The sequence below is a fragment of the Panthera uncia genome, chromosome F2 (genome assembly GCF_023721935.1).
Source record: "Panthera uncia isolate 11264 chromosome F2, Puncia_PCG_1.0, whole genome shotgun sequence".
Lineage (NCBI taxonomy): Eukaryota > Metazoa > Chordata > Mammalia > Carnivora > Felidae > Panthera > Panthera uncia.
Genome location: NC_064812.1, coordinates 20,084,145 through 20,102,210, shown reverse-complemented (window position 1 = coordinate 20,102,210; position 18,066 = coordinate 20,084,145). Strand labels below are relative to the sequence as shown.

General features: G+C 42.2%; 1 protein-coding gene across 1 annotated transcript in view; it reads left to right on the top strand.

The window, feature by feature from the left end:
• Positions 1 to 16,464, top strand: part of MAL2 (mal, T cell differentiation protein 2) — a 29,027-nt gene extending 12,563 nt beyond the window's left edge. Inside the window, exons 2-4 of the mRNA XM_049632975.1 lie at positions 950 to 1,120; positions 11,225 to 11,380; positions 14,199 to 16,464. Coding sequence (XP_049488932.1) covers positions 950 to 1,120; positions 11,225 to 11,380; positions 14,199 to 14,270 — 399 coding nt within the window. The 3' untranslated portion in view covers positions 14,271 to 16,464. The remainder of the gene's footprint in view (positions 1 to 949; positions 1,121 to 11,224; positions 11,381 to 14,198) is intronic.
• The last annotated feature ends 1,602 nt before the right edge of the window (positions 16,465 to 18,066 follow it).

Here is an 18,066-nt window from a genome sequence, read left to right as displayed (position 1 = left end):
CCCCCCCCCCCCCCCCCCCCCCCCCAGTCAGGGCTCATCTCCTGCAGGAAACAGCCTTCTCCTCCCACCTCTACACTCCCTAGCTTTGTCTTTTGGGTTGCTGCTACTGGGGTGTATTTCCTGTCTTTTCAGCTCTGGATTTTTAGAGCCCTCACTCGGTGAACCTGCAGTGCCCAGTATTTGCCCAATTGTGACAGGTGTGAAGCAGCATTTTACACACTTACTTGTCTCTTTCCTGTAAGAGGCCAGGAATTCTGCGATGGCGGAGACCAGGTGTAGCTTGTTGACCATCTTATTCCCAGCATCTGGAACAGTCCCTGACAGGCAGCAGCTACTTACTGAATATTAGGTCTGTGCCCAGCACATAGAAGAGTATCAAAAATCAGGTAGACCTTGTTCACTACCACGTACAGCCGCTGCGGCTTTTACTCGACAGATGGGCAATAATCTCACATGTTCAAATAGGCCATGATAAGGACGGACACGTGGCCATTAGCGCTGACAGGTTAGGAAGTCATGGCTGATCTGTGCTAGTAAACTCTCTGAGAAGTGGTAAGAGCGGAAGCCAGAGGTATGAAGGATCACAGCTAGGATAGGAGGTGAGGACCAGGCACAGATGAGTTTGCAAAAATGGTTGACTGAAGAGGAAATAGTTAGAAAGGCCACGGGGTCAAAGGAGGATATTTTTAGGTGATGCAAGAGTTCTGTGTCTGTTCATGGACTGGGGATGAGCATCCACCACGGAGGCAGGTGCAGAAACAGGTGTGGCTCCAGGTCAGACCTGTGCATGGAAGCTCTGGCCTTGCCCTTGAGGAAAGCAGGTGTCTGTGTAGGGGGCTTGCAGCATGTGTACAGGGGTCTGGGGGGAAGCAAAGGTAGAGGTAGAGGTGTAAGCATGGACGTTCAGTTCTGTTGCCCACTCCTGTGACATCTTTCTTTCTTCCTTCAGCTGTTCGGGGGACTCGTCTGGATTCTGGTTGCCTCCTCCAACGTTCCTCTACCTCTGCTACAAGGATGGGTCATGTTCGTGTCCGTGACGGCTTTTATCTTTTCCCTCCTCTTCCTGGGCGTGTTCCTCTCTGGCATGGTGACTCAGATTGATGCCAACTGGAACTTCCTGGTAAGGGATTTTTAAGTCTATTTCAGGAAAATGAGAGAGACGTATAAATATCTTATTCTGTCGTGAAATGCCTGATCTCCTCTTCGATCCCCAGTGAGAGAGAGAGGTCTGACCACCGGGTCTGCTGTGCTAGTGCCTTGCTGGACAGCAGGGTCCCTCTTTGTGAAATTTCTGTCAATAGAGCCGAGAAATCTGTTACTCCTTTATGAGTTGGGTGACCTTTACTCAAAGACTCTTTTATTTCGTACAGTAAATGAATTGCATTACAGTTATTGAACTATCAAAGAGATGCTTTTGGGGGATGGATGCTATGACATACATCTTGAAATTTTCCATTGATTTCTGCTTCAGATATTAAATATATATATCCTTTTCAGAAAACAAGGAGCGGTATATTCTCTTCTCTAAATACTTACAAAAGGGGATAGTTTGTATTTATTTTTAATTCCTGTCCTAAATTATTAAGAATTGGTCAATTTTAAGAGATGAATTTACAATCAACATAACTTTAAAAATTATGACACCAGTAGATTGGATCCACTTACTTTCCCTTTTCCCATATAACATAGGGGTCCTTTTTCATGCTTATGCTTATTCATTCTCTGGGACTATTTCATAATGGCCAGTGGAGGTTGAATTCCAATCAGTCGGTAGTTAGAAATTTAAATCAAGCCTTAAATCAGGCTTATATTGTTCCTTTCAAGTATGGTAACATTGTATTCACCAGCTTTAGGACAGAGGCTAGGCATATTAAAAAATGTTCTTTGTTACAGAGTCTTAGAAGAACCATCATCCCAAATGTTACTAGCAGTGAAGTCTAGTGAATGTGGCTGCCCATTAACCCAGCCCAGGGGCAAATGGTTAGTGTAAAAAATTAAGGAGGAAGTGTGGTACAGTGGTTATAATCCTGCACAGGCTTTGAACTTAAGTCTGGTTTGCTTAATAACTATGTAGCCTTGGGCAAAATACTGAACCTCTTTGGCTTTCAATTTCTTCCTCTGTAAAATGGTAATAATGATACCTACCTCCCTTAGATACCATTAAGGAATAATGGCACGAATGCATTCTAAAGCGCTCATCAGCTTTGTGATTTATAGTAAGTGATCAGCAATTGTCATAATTCCATAAATACACAAGGCTTGCAGTTTGAAACTTTAAAAGCCCTTCTGTTGAGGGATGCCTTGGTGGTTTAGTCGGTTAAGCATCCGAATTCGGCTCAGGTCATGATCTCATGGTTTGTGTGTTCGAGCCCCACGTCGGGCTCTGTGCTGACACCTCAGAGCCTGGAGCCTACTTCACGTTCTGTGTCTCCCTCTATCTCTGCCCCTTCCACTCATGCTGTGTCTCTCAAAAATAAATAAATGGTAAGAAGAAGAAGAAGAAGAAGAAGAAGAAGAAGAAGAAGAAGAAGAAATAAAAATAAATAAAAGCCCTTCTGTTGAATTACTAAATTGTACACCTGAAACTAATGTTATACTGTATGTTAACTAACTGGAATTTAAATAAAGACTTAAGAAAAAAACATATTCTCATTCTCTCTCTGTCTCTCTCTGTCTCTGTCTCTGTCTCTCTCTCTCTCTCTCTCTGTCTCTGTCTCTCTCTCTCTCTCTCACACACACACACACACACACACACACACACATACAGGAAGTCCTATTTCTGAGGTTGCTGCTGCAGTGTGTTCCTACATTTTTGCCTTGATTTCTCATTAATGATGAGAAAATATTTCTAATAAATGGTCAAGTGATGAAGATCAGAAATCTCAGTCTAAGTTATAGATAGACACTTAATCTCCTCTCCCTAATTGCCTGGCTTTCCTGTAATAATGTATGAATGAACCATCGATACCTAACGTTGGTACAGCAGCAGCCTCTTCTAGTATTAGGTTCAAAGATGGTGTTTGGCCACCATGTACCAGTATAGCCTTCAGTCCTAGCTAATACACAGTCACTGCCCCCACCCTGCTACCTCTTCCCCAGTGCTGTGCTCCCCATCATCCTGGCCCTTCCTCTGGGACTTTCCCGGACTGCCGAATAGCTCAGCAACTAAAAGGTTAATGCCTGGAAAGGTAGTGAGTCTCCAGGAGCCTGCACTGCCCAGCGTTCCTTCTAACTGGTTGATGCACATGCTGTACCAATGTTTAAATGTTTTGCCAACATCACTCCTGGTTTTATTAGACATACAATCTTTTTTTCATTTATTTAATTTATTTTCAAATTTTATTCAGATTCTAGTTAGTTAACATATAGTACAATATTGGTTTCAGGAGTAGAATTCAATGATTCATCACTTGCATACAACACCCCGGCTTATCATAACTAGTGCCCTCCTAATACCCATCACCCATCTAGTCCAAAAAAACAAATAATCCAGATATGAAAAGGACAGAAGACATGAATAGAAAGTTTTCCAAAGAAGACCTCTGGATGGCTGACAGACACATGAAAAGATGCTCAACATCACTCATCATCAGGGAGATACAAACCAAAACCACGATGAGGTACCACCTCCCACCTGTCAGAATGGCTAACATTAACAATACAGAAAACAACAGGTGTTGGCAAGGATGTGGAGAAAGGGGAGCTCTCTTGCACTGTTGTTGGGAATGCAAACTGATACAGCCACTCTGGGGAATAGTATGGAAGTTCCTCAAAAAGTTAAAAATAGACTACCCTATGATCCAGAATTGCACTACTAGGTATTTAACCCAAAGGATACAAAAATACAGATTCAAAGGGGTATGCACTCTGATGTTTAGAGCAGCATTGTCAACAATAGCCAAACTATATAAACAGCCCAAATGTCCATCAGCTGATGAAAGGGTAAAGAAAAGGTGGTATATATACACAATGGAATATTACTCAGCCTTCAGAAAGAATGAAATCTTGCCATTTGCAACAGCATGGATGGAGCTAGTGTGTATTGTGGTAAGTGAGAGAAGTCAGAGAATGACAAATCCCGTATGATTTCACTCATATGTGGAATTTAAGAAACAAAATAGATGAACATATGGGATGGGGGTGGGGAGGGGAGAAAGAGGGAAACAAACCATGAAAGACTTGTAAACATCTGTTTTCCTTTTGTTTATATTGAGTCTAATTTTTGATATTGAGTACATTGTTAATATTCTTATAAATGTATTAGGTTTCCTAAACTTGTGTTCCTCCCCCCAGTCTGTAATGTTATATCTGTTGTTCGGGCAATAAAATGTAAGAGTGGGTTTTCGTTTTTTGGTTTTTTGTTTTTCCTAATTAAACCACTTTATGGAAGAGGCCGTTGAAATTGGAAGACCTCCCAGTCTGTTGCATGGTCCCCTGCAGAGTGTATCCTGTGGTTTTCTTAGCTGCGGCCGTCCACCCTGAGGGAGCGAACGGTGGTGGCCACACACAGCACACGGTGCAGCGGGGTCACTGCGCAGCCTGGTGACGGTAGCCACGTTTTACAGACCTGGCTCACGCCTTCAAGGAGCAGACTTAAACGCTTGCCATGTTTCCAGAGGGCTCCTTTTGTTTCTCCTCTTGTGTGATTTTCTACATAATCAGTCATTTTTTGACCACATGGCTGCTTTTGGTGGGTTTCATAACCTATGTTGTGTACTCCTAGCCAGAAAGAGTTTTGAGCCAAACGTACTGTGGGAGTTGCCACCAGATGGTAACAACTTTCAATTGCTGTGTTCTGGAACTGTTAGACATTAACTGCTCAAAAGATAATCATTTTCCCTAGTGGTGACAGTTTAATGCTACCTGCATACAATGCACAAAGGAAGCAGAAATACATTTTGATGAAGAATTTATTTTCTAAAAGTATTTGTTGTGGGATATTGACTAAAATATTCATAGCTTCTAACTGTTGTTGATCATGAGATTGAGTTAACATCCGTGGTGGTAGATGTCCTCAGTATTTTTCCCCAAGCTTTCTAGCTTCGGTATAAATGATGAAATAAAAATATAATATGTAATATATGTAATAAGCTATACTAAATGCAAAAAACTTGCCCTATTCTGAGAAAAGAAGCAGTTTTTCATTTTGAAATGGTTTTTCTGTACTCTGTGTGTGTGCGTGTGTGTGTGTGTGTGTGTGTGTAGAGGAAATAACACCATTCTGCCTAACTTTAAACAAGGGATACCATACTTATTTTCCACTTTTGGAGAGGAGGGGTGTGAAGGAAAGATATATTTTAGGAAAATAAAAGCTACAAAAAGAAGTCCTGTACAATTAAACAAATTCATTTTATTCCCCCAACACAGTTGACCCACATTTGCCCATTGTGGACATCACTTAATACTGTGAATGTCTTGATCTGTATTTTCTGTCCTGACACTTCATTTACTTATTTGATCTTTAGGTCGATTCCTATGGGACACCATTTTCTCATTTTTTCAGATGAGAAGGCTGAGGCTCTGTGTGGCCATCACCCCTTTTCATGCTGCCGTTGCAGAAACCAGGATTCCCCTATTTATGATGTAGCTCTTTTTTTAACTAGTAAAAATTTCACCTTGAAGTGCGGAGCAAAACATGGCCTTAAGATAAGAATATGGGGGGGGGGGGTCATTTGTTGCTGAAAAAAAATCAAGCTATGCTTGAGGCCATTTACCTGAGCAAAAGGTGAAGACAAGTGGGCGGCACTCTGGGGTGTATGAATATTGGAAAGTTTGGCAGAAGAGCAAGGGTATGCAAAGGAGACTCAAGAAGGACGGGGCCATCTGCTGATGGGGATGTGCCAAGGACTCAGGACAGGTGGTTCCCAAAGGGTGGTCCCTGACCAGCCGCAGCAGCGTCAACCTGGGAACTTGGTAGAATGTAAACTCTCCCATCCTACCCAGACCTACTGAGTCAGGAACTCAGAAGGTGGGGCCCCATAGTTTGTGTTTTAACAAGCTTTTCAGATGATTTTGAGGCATGCTTACCTTTGAGAACCACTGGTTTTGCATAAACAATCTGCGTTGTCCAGAACGAGCAAAACGTGTGGAAGACCTTCTTGCACACATTCCACACAGAACAGCAGTTGGAATAAGATGACAAGGATGGCCAAATATAAACATGGGCGTGGCTCTCCAGTGGCGGGGGATCTTTACTGAGCACCTAATACGTATCTGGCCCTATCCTAGACCCTAGCAATAGAGTGGTGAACAAGACAGGCCTGCAGTGGCTCTCAGAGTTTGTTGTAGCAGGCAGTGGCATTAAAGAAATGATTACACGATTGATGCATTAATCAAAATGATGTTATTGGCCAAGCAGGGAATGCTCAGGGTACTAGAAGAACATATCTGTCATCTCAGGTCCACTGGGAAGCGGACTGTAAGATGGATTTAAAAGTGCAAGATTTTTTTTTTTTTTTTTTAGAAGGAGGGGAAGAGATAACACCTGTCAAAGGTAATGGGCAAGGAAGTAGGATAAAGCAGGAAAGTCTTAGAGTGGGATGTAGATTGGCAGTCTTGTTCAAATTAATGAGAAGCTGAAGAGCACAGTCCTTCCTTCAGAAGTCTTGTATTGGGCAAAAGTGGCCAGGCATCCAGCATCCCCACTGGAGCATCATTAGCTGGGGGCTGCCAGGAGGAATGTGGCATTGGCTGAAACACAGCAGTAGGTCCCCAACCCACTGAAGCTGAAGCTGTCAGCTAATGCCAGCTTCTTTCTTAATGGGGAATGCGTGCAGTGCGTGATTACAGAGGCTACTGTCCACTTCTTGCACCGGTGGATCCACTTCTCTGTGTCCCAGGAACTGCTCCTCCAAGGTTCTCTTCCTGAGTGAGCACTTAGGCCAGATGGACAAAGCACAGCCCCTCTAACTGGCATTGGTCTCAGGGCCACAACCGGTGCTCATCATCTCCCTCCTCCACGAGCCGTCTTACTGCCCTTGCTCGACACTCAGGTCTGCTGGTCTCGGTGGTTTACCTGGCGGTGTCATCCAAACCCTCCTTCCCGAGGGTGGCTGAGCCCCTGGTAACCATATCCTTGTTTTGCTGCAGCTGTCCATTTTTAGTCCCAACCGGGCATGAGAGTTCCAAGAGCAAGATCACCTGAGTTCCACATGCACTGCCCTCCTATGTATCTGCAGCCTTCCCTTCCCTTGATGATACGGGCAAGCTACCCTTGTCAGGATGGTGATTCCTTCTCTTGCCTTTTGTTCCCCAAATTCACAGGCAGGCAGCATAGCTTATAGCTCAGTGGGACCCTTGCTGTATCCTCCAGCAGGAGTATACCCTTTGGGGGACCAGGGCCTCTGGACATGCAGAGCTCAGAGTCGCAGGGGCAGCAATCACAAAGTCATCAGGTTATTGGGAGTAATAGTAAGTGGAGAAATTCCTGCTTCTACCCCTCGTTTCCCGTTCTTTCAGTGGGGATATAACACCATGTAGAAAACTCATGTGCCCTATACCTACCGCATCCCAAAAGATGGCCACACGTTCTCCAAACTGTGCCTTTAGCCAGTCATTCCGTCATGCTCTCAGGCCAGCAGCTTCTAAATGGTGCACTATGACACAACTCATGGTCATGGGCCCATTCCCACTCTTCCTCTGCTGAGAAGTTGGTCCTTTGGTCACATGCTCTGTTGAGTAGATGCCTGTGAATCAGGCATTCTGTAAGTCCCTGTATAGTGGTGGTGGCTGAGGCTTTCAGGAAAGGAATAGCTAATACAAACTCAAAATGAGTGTTTGATTTATGAGAATAAACCATATGCCTTCCAGGAAGCTAGGAGCCCAGTTTCATCAATTTGCTACCAGGTAAGGATTGTGCTATATCAAAGTCTCAGTCTCTGCTGTTGGCAGGTTCAACATTCAGAAGAGGCAGTAACTAAATCAGCTTTGGCGATTGGAAGTCAATGCTACTGGGCGTTACATAGCCTTCTCCCAACTATGGTCATTCTGCTCTTGGGCCCATAATGCCAGTAATCAGGTGGCTGGTGACAAAGCCTGGCTTGCATCAACTGGCTGGGCCATTTTTTCTGTGTGTCATTCCATGCCTGGATGCTGCTGGTGGGCATCACCATGTGACAGACAGATCACACTTCACACCAAATCCCATATGTCCATCTCCCTGCTCCGTACTTCCTTGTCTCAGAACTTTCAGTCTTTTATTCTCCCAGGGCCCTGACCATTACCACTGACCATGAGTCTCTGTATATCCTCACTCTGGGCCACTTTGTTTTCCAAACAAAGTACATGGCATAATGCACCATTCACAGTTCAACCCATTAGGAAAATATTCCCTAACCACTGTCTTTCAAAGCCAACCCTGACTGTGGCTACAGTGCACATATGATACAGCCACTGTCCCTTGTCACCTTGCAGCCACGAATCATGCCACCATAAAGAAGTGCAGGTGTTTTCTTTCTCCTTCAGCTAGACATAAGGGACCCCCTCCTTCATGTGGCCACAAGTGAGTGAGGAAGGGGGACAGTTCCACTGTGGTAGGTGATTGGGGGTTCAGGCTAGCACCTGATGTGCCCTCTAGCCCGGCTCAGATTGATCTCTGATGTGCCACCCCATCTTAAGGATTGCTGTTGACCTGTTTGACTTACTGGGTGGTAGTTTTGACAGAATTCCGTTCATGGTGGGACATTCTGAATACTTAGTCCTTGGTGTCTCAAGTCAAAATGCTCCTTCTCCACGTGGGCCCCGTAGAACATCAGGAGCAACTTGCTTTACAAGGACATGTAACCCCTTGCTGCAGGTTACCTGCCTGACTCTAGAACTCCAAGCGCCTGCGTGGTGATTTTCTCTCCAGTGTTGCCATGAATTCAATTCTTTTCCTCCAACACCTTAGGGTACATGTGGCCCTAGAATAATATGGGTAGCTGGACAACATGGCCTAAGCCAAACAGAGTTAGGAGTGCACGAAGTTTACTGGATGGTTAACACCATGAAAGATGAAGAGGGAAGGAAAAGGGTTGGACAGGGAAGCCTTTACCACAGGTCAATTCTGATACTCCTGAAAAGGAGGGAGAAGGTAAAATTAGACAAGAATAGAAAGTTGGTGGGAGGTGGGGAAGGGTGCAAGTGGTAATTGGTTGTGGGAAGAGTCTCTCCAGCCACACAATACTGTGTGTAAGGAGCATCAGCCTTGAGGCATAGAGTGCTTCCTAGCACCAAAGGCCGCCACCTTGAGGCCGAAGTGGCCGATATTCAGAGATGTGAGGGTGGCAGGACATGAGGTTGGTGAAGATGATAAAGGCCTCATCGGACCAAGAGTGGCAGGCCATGTCACCAAACTCCTCACCTCTTCAAGGTAACATGAGCTGCTCCTGAGGATCCACCGCAGTAAATTAGTTGAGTGCCTAATGATCTCAAACATATCCTCTCAATCTTTGTTACTAATTGAGATCCAGCTCTATTATTTTTAATCCCTAAAAGTAGTCACACGTGGACTTTGACTTTCATCAATTAACATTGTTGAGTAACTACATATATCTGAGCATTTCTCCTCTGGACTAAACACATGGTCAGTATGTAACACTGTTCTTAAAACTTTTGAAGGCACTGGTGAGTTAGCTTATGAATTAGGTGTTCAGTAGAAAGCATTTTTAGCGTGTACCTTTAATTCTCCTGATGAGTTAACTTTTCCTTATTATTCTAGGCAGGGTAAGAACAATTCCTATGGATAATTTTGTTTGCTGAATGGGCATTTACCAAGGCAGAGCTGTGTTCTTTCTCTGTAATGTTGCTGTATCAGTAATAGACCATGTGATAGAGGAAAGAAAGTGGACTTTGGAACCAGACAGACTTATGTGGCTTTGAGTTCTCCTTTCAGAAGTTCATCTTTGTATGATTTTAGAACAGTTATTTAATTAGGGGTGCCTGGATGGCTCAAATGGTTGAACATCAGACTTGGGCTTGGGTCATGATCTCACAGTTCGAGGGTTTGAGTGCCCTGTCAGTCTCTGTGCTGACAACTCAGAGCCCGGAGCCTGTTTCGGATTCTGTGTCTCCCTCTCTCTCTGCCCCTCCCCTGCTTATGCGCTGTCTGTCTGTCTCTCTGTCTCTGTCTCTGTCTCTCTCAAAAATAAATAAACATTAAAAAAAATTGTTTTTAAAGAACATTTAGTTAATTAAAAAAACAAAAAATTACTTGTTTGTAAAATGGGAATAATAAATGGTAGTTGTAAGGATGGATGATAATGAGTGTAAAGTACCTGGTACCTGGGAGCTGCTGACAGACACACACAGCAATGTGTTGATGGATGTTATCCGTTCACGTGAGACGATGTGAGTTCCAGTAGAGTCGCACCTCACAGTGCCAGCAATGTACGAAATCACCTGATGACAATTAACTTTTGTGTGAGAAGTTCCTGTACTTTTTGTAGAAGCCTATGATATAATATTTGCTTTGTTAGAATATCAGGAGATACGTTATTGAATTCTGTGATGTCATAGGTCGTCTGCATTTTTCAGTGTATGAGGTGACAGTCTCGTGGATGAAAATCATAATTGCTCAGAAATAAAAGACTTAATTATAAATGTGTGTATATTATTACATAACTGTATAATGTACTACAGTAATATAATTATTATCTAGTAACTATAAGAACAAGGTGTAATTTTTTTAAGTTTATTATTTATTTTCAGAGAGAGAGTGTGTGTGTGAGTGGGGGAGGGACAGAGAGAGAGAGGGAGAGAGAATTCCAAGCAGGCTCTGCACTGTCAGCACAGAGCCCGGTCGGGGGCTCAGACTCACACACCGTGAGATCATGACCTGAGCCAAAACCAAGAGTCGGATGCTTAACGGACTGAGCCACCCAGATGCTTCAAGCAAGGTGTAATTTAAATGTTGTTTTACTTGAACTTTAAAAACAGCATACGTTATTCCTTTTTTATGTTAATATTGATCTCTGTGGCACCTTACTCTATGCTGAAATTACATATTTTACTGTAAAATTAAGTGTAGCAGAAGGTTTGCCACTACCGATTACGGTGAGTCGGTTGATTTTCCTTTGGATTTTGATAGCTTGACGTTGCTCAAGCAGCCAAAGCAAATGGTGAGTATGGTGAAGGATTGACTACATGTTCTAACCTTCCGGAACCTAAACCTCATCAACTGAAATAAGGAACAGGGGGGGGAAAGTACTACTTTAAATTGTAGCTGTCTTTTTTTTTCCTGTTTCAGGATTTTGCGTATCATTTTACCGTGTTCGTCTTCTACTTTGGAGCCTTTTTACTGGAGGCAGCAGCCACATCCCTGCATGACCTGCATTGCAATGTGACCACGGCTGTGCAGCCACTCTTGAGTGATAACCAGTATAACATAAATGTAGCAGCCACAGTGAGTGTCGAGGAGTCCCGGTTACCAGCACCCACCCCTGCCCTGCGTTCGCTGTCATGGTCTCCCAGAAGCTCCTCAGGCAGCCGTAGTTTTCTCTAATAATAGCCGTTGGCTTTAAACATATACTAGCTAAGTATCTATGTAATAACCTGCTGGGCAAAGTACTGCCGTTACCCCTCGTGTTGTAGACAATGACGTTGAAGCACAGAGGCTGACGTCCGTGTAAGATGACAGCCAGTCCGTGGTTGTGGCTGGCATGGTACAACCAAGTCTACTTTGTGAAAAGAATTCCTTGTGCTTTTTACTTCCTGTAACTCCAGACGTGGTAATTCATCTTAATTATAATTGTAATTCCTTTCAATTCAGTGAATATTTATGGAGAGCCTAGCACGAGGTAGGTAATTTGCTGGGTTTTGGGGACAGGGATGAACAAGGTCCAGTTCCTGCCACTGGGGAAAGTCCCTGTGAGTGAGGGGGTGAATACGCCAGCCAGTACGATAGATGACAGATGAAATACATGCCGTGGAGAAATATTTTGATTTTTTTTATCTTCCTTAATTCATAATACTTAAGTGAGTTTGTTGTTTTGTGTTGATATGGGGAATTTGAAGACATATTATTTCTGTTTTTATAATCTTGAAAATGCCAGAAATCCAACTTACTCCCTAAAATGTGCCGATATTTAATATGACTATATAGCAAGTTAGTGACCCTCAAGTTTTACTGTTCTATGCAGACAGCACATACAGACATCCCAGGACTCCCCATGTGGCCATTAAAATCTCTCTGGAGCAGCGCTGTCCAGCAGCACTTACTAAAATGGTAGAAATGTTGTGTGTGTGCACTATTTGATATAGCGGCCACTGATTAATCCAATTAATCCATTCATTTTAATTAATTTACACTTCAATTTGAACAGCCACATGTGGCTGTGGCCATCCTATTGGACAGCACAGGTCTAGAGTCTGGGTTTCAAAGGGGAGAGCTGTGATGATTCTAAGACCTCCTATCATCCCCCGGGTTCTCAAACCTCTGTGACAATTTGTCAGAATTCATTGAGCATCTCCAATGATTAGACTGATGATAGATTGCAACAGAAAGGAGCATGGCTCCAGCTTTGACAGGCTTATAGTTTAGATCAGTGTTTTTATACTTTCTTTTATAGGAAGTGAAACTGTCTCACGTAATGAAACCTTACTGAAAACCCAATGAATATAGAAGGCAAGAGCACAGATGCTCTAGTTGGATTGGGAGAAGACGTTCTTCCTTCTCTTAAGCCACCTCTGTCGGCCTCATCATCTCTGAGGCACTTTCGTGAGATCCTTATTACCAAAGACCACAGCTAGAAAGCCACTGGACTTTTAACAATTTTATGAAGTGAAGAAAAGTTCAGGGCCTTGGAGTTGACTTTTTTCCTACCAGGTGTCCTTCCTATTAGTCCTCAATTCTCACAGAATTTTCCTTTTCTACTTCTGTCCCCTCCTTTTTAGTGCTGCAGGCTGTCTTCGCACTACCTGCCAGATCCTTGTACTAGCACCAGATTGGTCTATTTATAGTCGCCTTAAGATCCTACTTTCATAAGAGTAGCAGGTGCTCAAGGACTTGATCCATGTCATTAATTTCTCACTAACGTTCCTTTGTCCCAGGAGCCCAGTTTTCAGTGTTGCCATGTTGTGATTCCATTGTGGCTGACGCTCTTCTGTGACTTTGTCCCTGTTATCCTTCCCTCTCTCTGTGCCTAAGTGAAACTGCCTTAGTAAACCTCTACATGCTTTCCTTCTGCATTACATAGCAGCTCATCCATATGTTCTCATAGAAGTAAACCTTTAGTTTCTGAGTTTTAATCATACCTAAATGTATGATTTGTTCTTTTGTAACACTATATTGAGTCCCTCACTTTATTTTTTATTTCAATATACCTGAGAGAGGAAAATTCATTTTTGTTAACAATAGATATCAACAGTGGTCATTCTCATTCAGTAGACGATGTCTAGGTTAGAGATGCATCAGAGAGACAACCAGCAGAAGGCGGCTGGGGAGAATAGCAGAATGGCAATTAGAGAATGGTCACGTTCTGTAGGTGAATCCGATATTCCCTCTCAGAGCTGGAGTTTTCTGGTAAAGGATTGCTGCACTAAGTCATAATGTTTTATCACATTTAATTGCTTTGTCTTATACTTTTCTATGGATCGTGAATTCAAAAAGGATGAGGAGAATAGCTACTGTTTGTTTATATGCACCAAATGCACTGATGTACACGTAGCTGTTGCTAAAGAAACCCTTGTCAAATAGTAAGGACAGTAATTCAGAGTTCAGTGCGGGTTTCAGAAGTATCTCCCACGCCCAATGAATCTGTTGATTCATTTCTATGGGTTTTCTTTGTTTACTTCTAAAATCCCTTTCCACTGTCACCGGTAGGATTTTATACATCCTCCAGCTCTCATACTTGCACTTTTCTTGGCCATGAGATCACTGTATGAATAGACACCTCGCAGCGAATTTTTGAATACGGTGTTGAGAGTTTCATAAATACTTAACAAGTGAGTCCAGCATGTGAACAAACGTTAAAGCTAGGCCTGTCCACAAACCAAAACATTATTAGGGGCTAGAATGTTGAAAGGAAGGGTTAATGGTGTGAGGGGATTAGATGGTAGTACAATCATCAAAAAGATGAATGAATACAAACCATTTTCGTAAGTGTTGAAGTATCTTTAGGTACTTCAGTCTTCAGATAGTTGTTCCTTGGGATGAGTGGGTTTTTCTAAAATTAAAGTCAGTGTTATAAATCTGATGTGAGCTTTTGTTTCCTCTTTCTTAGATTTTTGCCTTTGTGACGACAGCCTGTTATGGTTGCAGTTTGGGTCTGGCGTTGCGAAGATGGCGACCGTGACACTCCTGAGAAACTAATAGTCTATGTGTTGGTTTCATTTGTCTACTTTACGTGTCTGATCAATTTGGACACCATTTTGTCCAAATGTAATAACATTCCAAAAGCAACTTGTTTATATAGAGAGAGCACCTAAGGACAAGTTTTGGTTCATTGCATGGATGGAATTTTAATTTTATTATGATGATAAACAAAGAAGTGGCCTTTAATTTTACAGCTGCCTCTTTCCTTTTTTAAGAAAATTTTCCCTTATATCCATAAAATATACCGATATTGTTCATGAAAAAGAGGTATATCTTTTGTTTGGTTATTGAGTCACCTAAACCTTAATTTTACTAGGTAACTAAAATTTCATAAAAAGAAAAAAGACACATTTTAAATAGTCTTCCCACTGAATTCTGTCTTTTTAGCGTAAAACAGAGATTGGCGCCATTTTTCTGTAAAAGTCCAGATGGTAAATATTTTAGGCTTTGTGGGCCATACAGTCTGTGTTGCAGCGACTCAGCCTTGCTGTTACTTTGTGAAAGCAGCCATAGACCACACATCAGTGAATGAGCGCGCCTGGGTTCCAACAAAACTTTATTCGCAAAGACAGGCAGCAAGCTGGATTTGGCCTGTGGGCTGTGAGTTACGGTTTGCCGACCTCTGGTGTAAAACCTTAGTTCTATGTTATGTATTTTATTGAACTGATCCTGAAAGCTATAAAACTAGATAAGCCACATAATATTTAGCCTCATTATGCAATAATCATATCACCTTTGTGTTGATGGTCAAGTGCTAACCCTTGAGGTGGTGGATGGTTGCTCAAGCTAATTCAAGCAGAGTCTTGGATACAAGAAAAAGTAATTTATGAACTAAATCCTAGTGGCCTAATCTGACCAAGGGTCTCTTTAACAACTGAGCAAACCTGTCATCCGGCATCCTTCCAATGAGATCCCCAGAGACCCTTCACCACTCCTGGAACTGGTCTCTTCTACTTCTGTCTTACTTTGGATTTATTTATGCTTCAGAATACAGCTGTTTGTCCCTGTGCATGAACATGGGAATATTCATGTGTGGATATATGAGGCTCTACCAAATAGAACTCCCTGAAGAGTTAACTTTTTACTTCTCATTCTTTTACATTACTTTGGGTTAAATTTCAGTAGAATACTAAATATAACTTAAAGTTGTAACTTCTTATGTGTTTTAATAGTAGCCCCGACATTTATGTTGGTTTGCATTGGTGACAGATGTACAGAATCCATTTTAAAACAATAGCCATCATAAAAACTTGTCTCTGACTGAATTGCACAGAAAATATTTGAATGCATCTGTTAGAGGTATCCTGGTTGTGGCAAGTGCCAAAATGGCTTGAATGGGAAAACAGGCAAGAGTTAGATCCCACTCCCATGACACATCCAAGTGGGGTACTTTTGTCCTGCCCCAGGAGGGCTGCCTCCAGGAAAAGAAGCCTTTTGATAGTGCTAAATCTTCAGCCCTTTGCTTTTGTGGCTGAATCATCCCCTAAGAGTGCCATGTATAAGTTATGCTGGTAGATTTCATGGACGTAGAACAGTCTTGAATGAGTAACATGATCAATGCTCAGTGATCAGATGCTGTTTATATAATCATCTCCAAAAAGAAGAATCTTCTTAGAGTTTGGTTTGTGATATAAAGACGTGTTTCAATATGTGGCAAGAAGAAATCAGTCTTATGACCTGACTTCCATGTTTTTTCTAGCACCATACCACACACTTAAACCTGTATTATGAATTGTATATTACAAAGTCATAAATGTGCCATAAGGATATATAGTCCATGCAAGTTGGAATCGTTTAAAGTTAGTCTGCTAGATTTAGTTGTGAGATTTTATTTTTGTTTCCAAAGTATAACAGGTTCATGCTTGGTGGCATTAAATTAAATGATTTCATGAAATGGCTTTGGTGGCATTTTTGTAAATGGATTGCTTCTAGATCATTAAGAACCAAGCCTAAAACTCATCTGACTGTGAATAGTTATATTTGTAGATTAATCGTGTTCTGGGTTTGTGAATTGAGTGACAAAGCACTTGAACAAAAATTATGGTATTTGAGAATTCTTTATATATGCTGTAGAAATGAGAAAGTATTGGTTGGTTTTAAAATCTGGTAACTCCACGATGAAAAGAAATTTATTTTATAAGTGTTATGACTCTAATAAAGTATTCATTTGCTAATCTTTTTTGGTCATCTATTTTTTATACAATTCACTTTGAAACTCAGTTAAAGGTTTGATATAAACTTGACAGATTTGGAATTTCTAGACTCATACCATATAAAAATTCTGCTTTAAACCTTTCTATGTAAAAAATGGTCTCTCAGGAAATGTCAGTGAGCCTTTTTTCTTTGATGAAGGTCAAAGAGGTAAGTCTTTGGAAGTCATATTTTAAAGGAAGTTAAAATTATGCTCTATTTTATTTTAAAAGCATTTATATAGTGCTTAATATATGCCAGGCAGCGCTCTAAGCATTTTTTCAAATATCGCTCATCATCTTCATCATGACCACTCTGTGAGGTAGATAACATCTCCTCTTAAAGATGAGGGAACTGGGGCACCTGGGTGCCTCAGCCGGTTAAGTGTCCGACTCCTAATTCTGGCTCAGGCCGTGATCTCACGGTTTGTGAGGTCTAGCCCCACATCGGGCTCTGCGCTGACAACGTGGAGCCTGCTTGGGATTCTCTGTCTCCATCTCTCCGCCCCTCCTCTGCTCGTGCTCTCTTTCTCTCAAAATAAATACATTAACCTAAAAAATTTAAAAAAAGAAAAAAGATGAGGGAACTAAAACAGACCTAAGGAGCACCCAGGGTCATGTGCCTACCAAGAGGGAAAGCTGGCCTTTGGACCCTAGTAGTCTGGCTCCAAAGTTCAGGCACTCAATGGCTGTGCATCCCTCAGTTCAAGATTTTACATATGAATATATATATATATATGATGTATAAAATATATGATACATATCATATATATATATGACCCTTTTTTCCCCTAAAGAAGTTTTTAGCAGAATGTTTAATTGTGTTAGATGCCATCTTTTAGAACTTTTTTTGTCATAACCAAGGACTCATGAGTTTAGCTGTAAGAATTTAGGCCAAACCTGCCATATAAGGGAAAAGTTAGGCAGCTTCGGTCTGCAAAGGTCCCCAGAGTGCTTGACTGCCTGTTTCTCTAGTCCGTTAATTCTGGCATGGACTGCGGGGCTTCGGTCTCCTCTGCTGCCTTACATCAACGTTGTCAGCTCCTCATTGACTCTTACATCAAGAGTCAGCTCTTTCCTGAATTGGCCTGGCTTCCTGATCGGCCCTGGAGCTGACATCAGGAGGGTCTCTAGTCTGAGACCCCCCCCCCCCCATTCGATCTTCATACGTAAACTCTGAATTTGCACCTCTGCATTTGCCAGAATCTGGAATCCTGAGCCATCGTCACGAAGGTTCTAACATCATGATGCTTCAGGTTTGTCATTGAGTGAGCCAGTGTCAGGTGGCAATGGAATAGATTCATGGGGGACGGGTCCAGAGTTAAGGGGAGGTGATCATCTTTAGAACATGTATGCATTTTGTTTAATGCTCTGAAAGTTTGGCTTTTTGAGAGAGTACTAACTGTGCCCTGGGCAGTAGGTCAAGACTAGTTGCTTTCTCTGGAGCATTCTTCTCTCAATTACTTGCACGACTTGTTCCCTCACCCTCTTTGGGTTTTTGCTCAATCATCACCCTGAGTCTCATACCGGCACACTCCTCCTCCATACCTGCTTTTCTCCTAGGCACTTATGACATACCTTTAAATA